Here is an 11,996-nt window from a genome sequence, read left to right on the forward strand (position 1 = left end):
CCCACAGTCTGGCAGGACTCTGGCAGGGGTGCTAGCGCAGCTTCTTCCTCCTTACATTTGGCTGTGCATTTGCCTCGCCCTTTCCTCCACGTTTTTTAATTTATTTACCACAGCAGGAGCCAATGCCCCAAACTGCAATGACCTAAGGGGCAAGGAAAGCTTCAGTTCAGAAACACCGATTATTTTTTGACCAAGAGGTGTTAAATGCAAAGCTGCGGGTGGGATTTTTAGGGGGTGATTGTCTCCTTCAACATCAGAAAAATGCATTCAGGATTTTGCAGCTCATTGCTAAAGGATAAAAGAAAACTATTCCTCAGTCTGAGCTGAGCAGAGCCTACAGGTGCACAAGCCCGGGCATGTCTGGTTGCAAACACCCTGACTCCGACTCAAGGTCCTTGGTGCTGGCATGAAGCTGCTGGATGCAGCTAATTAGCAGAGCCTGATTCACCGGCCCCGAGCCCCCGAGCAAAGCGGTGGTAACTTTTTCCCAGCGCGGTGCCAGGACCTCGCCCACTCCCAACTCCGTTTCCTAAACTGACGTACAGTTTGCAAGGCGAGGGCGCGTTTTCCAGCAGCGCTGGCATGTCCCAAATTGCACCCTTTTTCTGGGTGACACCCGCAAAAGCGAACCTGAAGGTGCTTTTAGTAGCAGCTCTGGCTGATGGGAAAGCTGGGAGCAGGTGAGGGGTTGCACTGAGCACGGCAAAGGGACTCATCCAGGCCCTGGCCACCACGTCCCAGTGCTGCGGGCACTGGGGTAGATGAGTCGGGCATCGCAGCCGGAGGCGGTCCCTGGTCTGTCGGTGCTGGCTGGCTGGGGCTGGTTTGGAGGCAGAGCTGGCCGGCAGCCTGCTTAAACATTTTTTGGCTGCCAGCATGGGCTGCAGGGACCTCGGGGAGACGGTAAGTGGAGTTGCAAAAGTCTTAGGCTGGGTGCTAATTGTTCCCTTGGTGTCTCTCATGCAAACCCTGATCCTGGTGGCAAGCGAGGGTGGCTCGCCGGCAGCCAGGTGTCACGGCTGGGTGTCACGATGGTGGGAGCCCTGAGTGTGGCTCCATCCCCATTGAGGGCTGTTTGCAGCCTTTGAGCATGGGGGTCCTTTCAGCCCAGTGGACCTTCTCCATCACATCCTGCTGTTCCAGCCTTTCCCCTAGCTATTTTAGAATAAAAAAAGGCTTTATGCAGCAACATGCTTATGGTCTTTAACCCTGTGAGCTGACGTCCTCACTAGGGCTTACTTGTATGCTGTCATGCTGCATTGGGCTGCTGCTGCACTTGGCATTGCTTGTCCCCATGTCCCACACGCTCCATGGCCCTGCCCAGATCCCTGCCATCCCTGTGTCGCCTGCCCGCGCCTGACCCCGCTCGGCGTCGGACGTCCTTCCGCATCCCCCAGCCCATCCTCCCCCACAGCTGGGGACACGCCTGGCACCCATCTTGGGGAGGAGGGGACCTGTCTCACACCGGCTGCCAGCCCCATCCGCTCCTCGGGGCAGGGATCTCGTGGTGTTTGCCACACCGGAGTTATTTTGCAGCAGGCTGAAATTGCTGGGGATGGGCAACAACAACGCCGGAGGCAGGCAATGGCAGCAGGCAGCGTGACTGGCGGCTGATGGGATGGGGTGGTAAGTGGCAATGATGGTATTGATTCATCGACTCCCACGCCAGGATGTGATGGGGAGCATCGGGACCCAACTCACCTCATCACCCACCTTGAGCAAATCCTGTCGGTGTCCCCGAGGCTGTGTGAGCCTGGCTTGGGGTAGGGGATATCGCCTCACAGGTGGGATCTTCATGCACGATGCTGAAATGTGCCTCCAGCCTCATCCAACCATGCCATCCATCTCAATTTCTTTGCCAGCACTAGATGCCATTTAATTATTTCCCTTAATTTCTAGCTGAAGTTGCCTCGAGAAGAACATAATTTATGCAGTTACATCTCCTCCATGTGACAAAGCACCAAAGCAATTGACCCTTCTGGTCCTGGGAGGAGGGTGGGCTTGGAAAGACAAGGGTCAACACCCCATGGTGACCCAAGGATTGGCTTAACATTGCAGTGTTTCCTTGGAGTGGACCAACCACCCAGCTCCTCTTTGGTGAATCAGTCCTGACCTCCTGGGACAGGTGTTGCTGTGTGAATATGCCCATAAAGGCTCTTAATTCCCACCTATTTACTGTCACCTTTCTCCTAAGCACCAGCTTCGCTTGCTGCCGCAGCCAGCATTTTCCAATGTGCCTGCCTGGGGTTAAGCTCTTGAACCCATGTTTAAGCAAACACAGTCTGCTGCTTTGCACACCCTCCCTCTGAGCTTCTCCACGCAAAGCACCCTGTTAATAATTATTTGCAGCGTGGGACTTGGCACCTTAGCCTCTCTGGCTGTGAACCCCTGAGTGTTTCCCAAGAAGCTCTGCCACCGGGGTTGTTCAGGGTTAGGTCAAAGATGTGAAGATGCTTGCCTCGTGCTTGCGGCCGAAGGTGCTTGTAGGTTATGGGTGGAAGGGGGTGCAGGAGCATCCCTGGTGGATGCCACAGCTGCGCCCAGGTCCTGCAGCCTCCAGCATCCTCTCCTACAACAGCCAGGAGACAATAAAGCTGAACTGCTCAGACATTGCCAATGCAGATGTCTGTTAGCAGCTAAATACCTGCCAACCTTCCCTCCCTGCAGCACCACCTTTTCATAAAAAATTCCTTTCCCTCACATAGTGCTAAGATGTTTTTTTTTAGCGTTGCAACCCTAAGTTGACTGGTGTGTGTGAGTGGGGGATTAAGGGCACGCTCCTGGGCAAAGGTCTCCTGCAATCTCCGCGGGGCCAGCCGGCTGCAGCTCCTTGGAGTCACGCGTGCCCCCCTAAAACAAGGGCCGCTTGTTCGGCACCGCTGGCAGGGCTGGGCTCAGCGGAGGAGGCAGCTGGCCTGCCCGCGGCTGAGCGGAGCGGGGGCATCGCCCGCCTCCCTCCCCGCACCCGGAGGGTGTCGTGGGGGTGTCCCCAGCAGTGGTGGGTCGGGGCCGAGGCGGGGGCAACCCGACACTGTGGGACACTGTGCAGCTTCAGCTGGGACGGCATGGGGTTGCTGAAAAGCAATGGCCAGAATCAAGGGCAGGTCCTCTGAGTCCCCTTTGCACCCCTTTGCACCCTTTTGCACGCCTTCATTTCTTTTCCCAGAGTGGAAAGGTGCGGAAACCCAGCAGGGCCCAAAGGAAGCCTGTCCCTGTGGGTAGCATGGTGGTGTGACCTGGCCCCCAAGACCTCGGATGGATATTAGAGAAGCATCCTGCAACGAGCCCCCGCAGCTAACCCCGCTTTGGGCTGTAGCAGCAGCAGCAGGAGATCCCTGGGCACCAGCAACCCCTTGAAGGAGGGAGGTTAAAATGCCTCAGAAAGCCAAGACCTTAGGAACATCCCAAGCATTAACGAACTTACTACAGATGCCTCTAAGACAGAAACAAGAAGTTTGCCCTTGCAGCAGGAGGGGAATCTGCAGCAGTCCTTGCTGGAAGGTGTTTTTGATGCTCCATCTTTGCCGCAGGGCAGTAAAGGGACGTTTTGATGCTACACGTTTGAGCCATGGCCCGAAGCAGCTGCACTTGGCCCCATATGATGCAATCCTGCAAACCCCGGGCTTCCTTCCTTTTTTCCTATTTTGGGCACATTTTGCCCTGTCATTCCCCAGCCATGCTGACAGTGCTGGAGAAAGGCACATGGTACCTTCCCCTTGCCTCAGCAGCTCGTGCCCTGCAAAGGCTCATGTGGGCCTGTCACCACCACCCTTGACTCAGCTAATTCCCCTTTGGCCAAGGCATTGACTGAGCTCCTGATGGCAAAGGTGAGGGGTCGGAGCGGTGGAGGACATCCAGGACCACCATCACCTCCACCACAGGGACCACCACAACCGCCACCACCGCTGGGTCCATGTCCCCACCAAAGCAGCCAGCTCTGCACAGCAGGTGGGGCTGGAGATGGGTGCTTCGACCCCTGCACGAAGCCTGGTGGTATCTGACCTGCGTAAAAGTGGGATGAATACCTGTACCTGCTCACTGGGCATGTTTTGAGCATCCCATAATTAATGTTTGCTCAGTGATTGAGGCTGACGGGTGCGTAGCGTTATTAGTGAATGATGAGTAGCTGATGTTGTTGATGTTGCTACCTCAAGACATCTAATTTCAGCATCTGGACTGAGCAAAAGGGCCAGGGGCCAGAATGCTGGTGCCAAAATCCTGCCGGGCTTTGTATCTTTAGAGGTGGCTTCCTACCAAAGCCCTGACCATGGACATGCTTGCCCTGGTAGCGCCAAGTTTGGACCCACATGGTGGCCACAGTGGCAGGGACAGGACCTGTGCTGGTGGCACGGTGGGGCCAGGAGCTACCCTTGCTAGGGTGAGATGTGCAGAGCCCCCAAGCCCAGGGTAGCAGAGTCACGGGGAGTGGGCTTGGGGACACAGATGCAAGAAGGTTTTCAGGGCCCTAATCTAAAGCCCAGTGAAGGTTTCTTGTGTATTTAACCCATCTTGATGCACGCGTAAAAGAACTGGATGTCCGTAAAACTGCACTGAGTTATCCCAGCCCTGTTCCCACGCTGCTGAACATGGGCGTGAGGGACAAGCGCTCACACGGGGTTGCTCATTTATTTATTTACTGTGGAGAAGAAAGCATTGGTGAGAGTGATGCTTGTGAAGCCTTTAAAAAAAATTACCTTCTGATTAAAAAAACCTAAGCCACAGTCATCGTTATCTCCTCTGTCCATAATCCCATTGCCACCCAGCAGGCACTGCCCTGAGCAGCAAGTTTGTATTTACTTACAAGATGATTCTGGGGAGCTCCCAGGAATTTGGGGTGCCATGTCCCCAGGCAGCACAGTGGCCTCCAGTGGCAACTCGTTCACATCCAGCCCTGGGGGAAGAAACCTGAAAATGAATCCTGGAGGCTGTTTGCTCCCTAGGAAACTTAGGATCAGAGTCCAAAATGCTGGAGGAGAGGCATCCCTGCATGGGGGGTGTCTTGGTGCCAGGCAGGGTCCTGCGCACACCCATGAAGCCCATCTGCACCGAGCAGCTGCACCTGGGACTCCCCACCGACGTCCTCTGCCCACAGCCCTAGAGATTCATTTAAGCTCAGGCCTGGGCACCCAGTGCTGCCCTGGTCCGTGGGGTGCTGGTCTGCAGCCCTGGCCCCTGCGTGGCTTGTGCTGTGTGGCTGCTCTCCGGTGCCCTCTCCTGGAGGGACATCGGAGGTACATGGCAGCTCTGCCTCCTGGATAGACCCCAGACCTGGGTTGGAGTCTCTGGGCCATCTCCTGCAGCTTCAGTGTCCGACAGGTCTGGGTCTCTTCACGGCACTCTGTGAGCAGCCTGTGTGCCTAAGAAAAGGTGACTTGTGCTATACTCTTTTCTGTACAGGGGCACAGCTTGGCCTTTCTTTCCTCAACCTGGTCACCCATTTCTAAAAAGCTTGTAGGTCTTTTATGGCTTTGAAGTCTTTCTCCCTCTGCTGAGTTCAGCTGGAGCTGCCTGAAGAACCTGCTAACATGTCAGCCTCCCCAGGAGATCAAGGTGTACGTGTCTGGTGAGGCAGGGTCTTGAGAGCTTCCGTTGGGCAGAGATACTGGGAGTAAATCTTGGAGACTGACTGAGCACAGCCAAAGTTAGCATTTTTAGTGCTTGGTTTCATGCTTCCTTTACCTCATTTGTGGCTAATAGCTTCATTTATTTCTTTGCAGAGAGAAAAGTCTCCAGCTCCTACAGGGCGGGTAGCTGATAATCTTCAGTGTGTCCTGCAAGGGTGTCCTTCCTTCCTGGACCAGCTGCATCTTTTGGCTTTATCCTAAGACCTAAATGACCTCCTATCAGGAGCAGAAATGAGCATCAAGTCTTTCCTGGTAGTCCATGCTCTCATCCAATGCTCTTGCCCCCTTTCCCTGAGGTTTGCTTGCTGCAGGTGAGGAAATCCTTCCCTCTCCACCAGAAGGTTTGCCTTCAACTGGCCCAGTCCCCTGTGCAGCTGAGAGGGAGGACTGCCGGCCTGCAGCCCATCAGCAGCAGGAAGGGACCCAGGCAGAGGGTACACCCACATCTTGAGCCCCCTGGATGTTATGAAGACCATCATCAAAGAAAATGTGGGGCTGGATCTGAGCGAGGATGGGGCCCTTGGGAGCCCCATCCATGAAGAAAGCCTCGTCGATGGCCAGACCCCATTCCCGGAGTGTCTTGATGGCTCGGATGCCCATGTCCCGGCCACTGCGGGCGGTCACCAGGTAGGTGCGGATGGGGGATTTTTCCTGGCTGAACTTCTTGCGTATCTTCCCAAGGTGCATGGCAAAAGCCTTCAGGGGACCCTGGAAGCACAGCAAAATACTTGGGAGTGGGTGGGAAATAAGGAGACGTCTACTCTGCCTGTACAAGCCACTTGTTCCTCTTCCAGGGTCTCTCAGGGCTCTGCAGAGCACAGGGACACCTGTGGGGTGCAGGACTGGGCAGTGGTGGGACTGGTGCTGTGCACTGGGGTGCTCAGGAGGAAGGTGAGTGTTGTGGTGCTCATCCTAATGCCCAAGTGACCAGGAAGGTACATCCCACCCTGAGTCCTGCAGGCACAGCAAGAGGTTCCAGCCTACAAAAGGTGGAGGTAACCACAACCCTGGATATTTGGGAGCTGATGATCACTTACAGAAGACATCGGGCCAGATCCATTTCCAGTGGGACTCCACATCAGGCCCACACCAGGGACCGAGTGGTGGATGCAAAGGAAACCTGGATTTGTGCTTTTTTGGCTAGTCATGGCATAGCCCTAGTGGGAGAGATGCTCACGGTGGGTGCAGACCTTGTGGATGCCCGTAAAAGTAGGGTGGCTTGCTCACCTCTCCCATGGGCACGGCCTCCATCGCCTGCTCATACTGCACTGCGCCCTCCAGCCCCTGCTCCTGGAAGACCTGGTCCGTCTCATCGGAGAAGAGCACGGCATCCCCATCGAACACCACGCGGAGTGGGGTGCTGGGGGCTTGCACCTCTTGCTGGAAGACAAGAGCTGCTGAGACACCTGTGAAACAGAGCAAGGTGAGGCTTAGGAGGGACAACCCCTCCTCCCCACGCATCTGCTGCAGCCCTGTCTGACACCGCAAGTGTCGGGTTCTCCGAGCCAGGGGTCTTTCTGTGGAGGTCAGGTCAGCCTTTCTAGGGCTGCGTTATCCCCCCGTGGGGATGGACAAGAAGGTGCTGCTGATCAGAGACTGATGTCTGGAGATACCTGGTCTGCTAAAAGACAATGGATCGTTGTGTAGGTATGAGTAGCCCTCCTCGTGGTGCTTGCTCATCCTGCCAAGCCTGGCTTTAATGCCCAGATTTAGCACTCCATGCTGTGAGTAATAGGGACTGGCACCTCCGCTTGATTGGGGTAATTGGCTTAATTACAGGTCTCTTCCTACAGGCTGCTCCCTGCCCACCCTCATCCGTGGACCGAGGCCCCCGGATGAGAGACACTTGTCAGAGCAATGATGATCTTCAAGGAGGCTCCAGGAATGCGCTGTGTAGAGAAGGAAAGCCCAGGCTGCAGATGGTTTCCTCCTGACCTTGAAGGACCTTGGCCAGCAGACGTGCTCATACCCAAGCAAATTAATAAGGAGGCAATTAACCCCATTAGAGCTGTTGGGGAGACTGCACTCCCTCCAATCCAGGTCAAGCATGTGCTTACATCTATTGCTGAGCACATGGTAACTCTGCATGTACCAAGAAAGCAAATTTCTACAGCATCCTCACGGAGCTCTAGGAATCGCTGATGCACTCTCATTGATCCAGGGAGCAGCAACAAGCAGCATTTTTAGTTAGAAAGGCTTAAATGTCAGGCAGGGAATGACCAGCCCATGGCTGAGCTATGGCTAGAATTATGCATAAAGCACTCAGTGACTTGTGAAGGCATCTGAGAAACCCAATGTGTTTGCAGGCTATCGGTGGGGACAGAAGAGGAGATTGAACTGTTCAGGACTGTACTGGTATTCAGCGTGCCATTCACCCCCTTGCCCTTGTGAAAGCATGAGCTCTGGCATTGCCTCGTGGTCCTGTGATGCTTGGGAAAAGTGTGTTGGGTTTGGGGATGTGGCATGGAGGGGAGAACGCACCTCTCCGGAGAGCATTGCAGACATCTATCCTGTCAGCCGAGAGGAAGAGCTTGACCCCGTGGGACTTCAGGTACTGTGTGGAGTCCTCATCACTGACGAAGCAGAACTTGGAGATCTCCAGGCCTTCAGGTCAGGGGGTGTGAGCAAAACCTGTTATGGCGCAACATCCTCCTCGCAGCCCCCCTCCCCTCCCCTCCGGGGGTCTCGGCATGCTTTGCTGCAGATCTCAGGGCAATTAATTTCCCAGTGCCACGTGGGGAACCTGCCCCTGTTCTTGCTGCATCTTCTTGCCCTGTTGCTCCTACAAAACTGCAGAGTGCAGTTGAATATTCCCTTCATCCCTCCCTTAAAAAAAAAAGACTTAAATCCCAGAGTGCGGTCAGGAAGGCTCACTTAAGAACTTTGTTTCTTTAGTAGCTGCCTGAGGATGCCCAGGCTGTGCAAGATGCTGCCAGACCCCGTGATGCAAAGGATATGGCCGAAGGGAGCCGGAGTCTGCCAAGGAGCCTGTACCCTGGCTATGCTCTGGCATCCTGGACAAGCTGCATGGGGCTGGCAGGAATCGGGCTTGTTTCCAAAATAACCCCTCTCCCTTGTGTCCCGTGGCTCTGTATTTGCCACTGATGCCACACTGTGGTGCCTTATCTGCCTTGCAGCTTCCCGGGGGAAGCAGACACCCGCAGGGATGGGGTCCTTCTTACCGTAGTGTTTGGCGCTGTTGATGATGCGCACGCCACTCTCCGGGCTGTTGTTGGAGAGGACCAAGATGTCAAAGAGGTCCTTCTCTGCTGGGTTGCTCTCTAGGATCTTCTCATTCACATACTGTGCTGCCTGTTAGGAGAAGATGAGACTCTCTTGGAGGGGCATGACTGTGATGGCTTTGCCAGGGCTCTTCTGCAGTTAAGTTTAGTGGTTTCTGCTGCATCTGTCAGCTATGGCAAGGTTAGCATGTTATGGAGAGCCAGAGAGAACAACCATTTTGCAAAAGCCATTGCCAGGAGGGCAGGGAGCAGGATACCTCACTAGGGAGGAGGTGGACATGTGGGACTGGTGAGGAGCACAGCTCTGAATGCACTGCAACAATGCCAAGAGGCCAGGACAGGAATATCTGCACCTTGTGATGGGAGTTGAGAGCAAAAGCTGGGAAAGCTGAGCTTTCACCCAGTCCTGCGAGTGTCTGCATATGCCCCTGGCCAGGTGTGGGGCTCACCTGGATGAAGGTGAATGCTGTGCCTGGTGGCAGGGGCTTGTCCTGGTTGGCCTGCTGGTGCCTTGTGTACTCCTGCTTGCCCTTCTCCAGGTACAGTTTGTGCTCCTCCTCCAGGTTGAAGATGGCTCTGGTGGTCACCGCAATGACCAGTGCCTCACTGGAGTCTTTCTGCAGGACAGGAAAAAAAGAGGGTTTGGGAGACAGCAAAGAAGGAACTTGGAGAGGTGGGGTGAGCAGGGGGACACAGGACTCCACAGACCAGGGTGGTGGGGTTGGGCATTGGAGGCATCACCCATGCATCATGGTTCCTGATGCCAGAGGGCGGGAAGAGGTACCAAGGTACCAAGCCCAATCTTCATCTCCAGGCCACCAGGGATGGGACAGGCAGTTGTGAAATGCTAAACTGTCTGGTAAGTGCCATATGCTCTGAGGACAGCTCGCACCAAGAGGGGGTTGCTTCACAATTTTTGTGTTTGTGGGCACAGCACAGCCATGATCATCTGTTTGTGCTGAGCTGGACACTACTGGGTTTCTCTGCACATACTTGTGGTTTTACCCTTTGTTTGTGTCTGTTCTGGAGAGTCTAATAAAGTCTCTATATATGTAAGAAGCTGCTGCTTTCTCCCTGGCTGCTGCAAAATTTAGGTGTAAGCAAATGTACCCATCCTGTCCGTGCAACTAGAGTTTCAGTCCTGCAACCCCTTCCCATGTGGAAATCGCACAGACCTTACTGTTACCAGGTGCCCAGCAGCCCTGGGACAGGCCACTTCTGCTGAAACCTAGGCAGAAGCAATTCAGGGCACCACAGCTCCAGGTTGTGGTGTGTTCTCTCCTGTGGTGGCATTTCAAAACTTGATTTAGAAATCCAGGATGTGTGTTTGGTAATAAATAACCTTTTACCTGTTTCACATCAGTGTTTATGACTGTGCTTTCAGGCTCTGCCATCTTCGACTTTCAGCCTCAAAGAGAAAATATACAATTAAACTGATGCATTGTAATACAGCCAATTTAGAGAGGGAAAAGAGTGGAAAAGAAAGGACCAAGTGGAGCAGCCCAAATGAACCTGCTTCTGCTGACAACAGCTTTGCTCTGAGAAAAGCCTGGTCTAATAGTTCCAATTAAATATGATGAAGTGGCTTTTCAATCACAGTTCACTGCTGGGTTTTTTTTTCCTCATCCCACAGAGTATTTTCCTCCAGGGGGAACTGCTGAAAGTGGTTGTGAAGCTCTTCCCAGCAAAATAAGTCTGTCTTTACACACTTTAACTAGGGCTTGGAGATTGATTGGAGCTAAAAAGCCAAAATAGGTCAGATCTTATGGGTAGTCTTCTAGTTCACATCCTTATTGCCTTTCTTGCTACTTTTTTTTTTGTTTGTTTTGTGAATTTGTATCCACAAATAAGCAAGTCCACTGTGTAAGCAGCTCATTTGCAGCTGCAAAAGGCCCGAGTAAGTAAAGTTGTGTGGTGAGGGCTTGGGTGCAGGACAGGATCCCACTGATGGGGCTGATCTGCCCCTCCACAGCCCTCTGAGCCAGCCAGCTCCTACCCTAAAGGTCTCTGCGCAGGCAGTGCTAGCCCAGGTCTGGCAGATGAAAGTCATGAGGGGTTACATGGTCTGCCTGTGCCTAGCAGCAGAATAAGAAATCACAATTTATTTTTGTACACCCAGATTCTGTGGTCTCCATAACCACCACCCTGTACTCTTCATTTCTATGCACTAGTCAGTGTTAGAAGTGGACTTTTAGGATTCAGCCTGTGGGATGGGAACTGTTCCCATTCCCGCTGAGGGACATCCCGTGGGGGTTGTTTCCACCCAGCAGCTGATGCAAGAGTGCTGTGGGGTTTCTCTGGAGAGCAGAGGCAGCAATGATGTCTCTGCACAGATGTGCTGGGAATGGCAAGATGGGGTTAAAACCTCATTTACCAGTTCATGCACTACCTGATTACTGGGTTGGGGGGCAAGACTCCATAGACCAAAGCCAGCATGCAGTGTAAAGGGGAAGTCAGGGTCTCCAGGGAGACTTTTCTTTTGATCCAGTTATCTTTAATTCATTTTTTATTATTCAGGGGCTGTGCAAAGCATTGCCTGGGCTGGTAGGAAATGCACTTGGCTGATGCCAGCCTGGAGAGCCAGAGCCTTGCCATGGAGGTTCAATGTTTGCATGTGCACTGCCCAGCTGCCCCCGTGGTGCAAAGCCCTGCTGGCAGGGCTGCTCCCCCAGCCAGCGGGTGCCTGGAAAGCCACGAGGTACCAAGCATCCATCTGCTTATTCCACCCATAACCCGTCCTGGGAAGGGGTCTCCTTCCACAGAGCTGGGCAGAGGATGGCAACCACCGGCCATCGTCTGCTGAGCAGGGAGAAGCTTTCCTCTGACCAAATTTCAGCCAAGCGCTTTTAGGTAAGTGAAAATGAAATGAGAGGAGGCAACGGAGCCGAACAGCCCTTCCTGGAGGGACAACACCGCCTCTAATTTCAGCTCTGTCCTTCCAAGTGCTGCAGACTGAGCCGGAGCTCTCCTTTCCATCTCCCTCTCTCTAATAACGGCGGCATTGCTCACATACCCGTACGTGTGTATGCACACACCTCCGCTGCGCGCACCCCCACGCACACAACGCCAGAGATGCCGGAAAGCGTTTCAGGCGGATGCTCGCCGGTCCCCGCCGCTCACCCCACAGCAT

General features: G+C 54.0%; 1 protein-coding gene across 1 annotated transcript; it reads right to left on the reverse strand.

Moving 5' to 3' along the window:
- Positions 1-6,029: 6,029 nt before the first annotated feature.
- On the reverse strand, positions 6,030-10,268 carry LOC104620744 (cytosolic 5'-nucleotidase 1A-like). The gene is made up of 6 exons (XM_010287042.1): positions 10,216-10,268; positions 9,316-9,483; positions 8,807-8,936; positions 8,106-8,228; positions 6,852-7,030; positions 6,030-6,332 (listed from the first exon to the last, which is right to left on the reverse strand). The coding sequence occupies exons 1-6, from the start codon at positions 10,258-10,260 to the stop codon at positions 6,030-6,032; spliced, it is 948 nt and encodes a 315-aa protein (XP_010285344.1). The 5' UTR covers positions 10,261-10,268.
- Positions 10,269-11,996: the final 1,728 nt, after the last annotated feature.

The sequence above is a fragment of the Phaethon lepturus genome, unplaced genomic scaffold (genome assembly GCF_000687285.1).
Source record: "Phaethon lepturus isolate BGI_N335 unplaced genomic scaffold, ASM68728v1 scaffold40975, whole genome shotgun sequence".
Lineage (NCBI taxonomy): Eukaryota > Metazoa > Chordata > Aves > Phaethontiformes > Phaethontidae > Phaethon > Phaethon lepturus.

What these genes read in the sequence shown, in the direction of transcription:
- LOC104620744 (XM_010287042.1), bottom strand. Translation starts at nt 10,260, where the DNA reads ATGGCAGAGCCTGAAAGCACAGTCATAAACACTGATGTGAAACAG. An exon ending in TAAACACTGATGTGAAACAG is followed by an intron (nt 9,484 to 10,215) that starts GTAAAAGGTTAT and finishes CCTGTCCTGCAG; the next exon opens with AAAGACTCCAGTGAGGCACT. An exon ending in CTGCAATGCTCTCCGGAGAG is followed by an intron (nt 7,031 to 8,105) that starts GTGCGTTCTCCC and finishes TCTGTTTCACAG; the next exon opens with GTGTCTCAGCAGCTCTTGTC.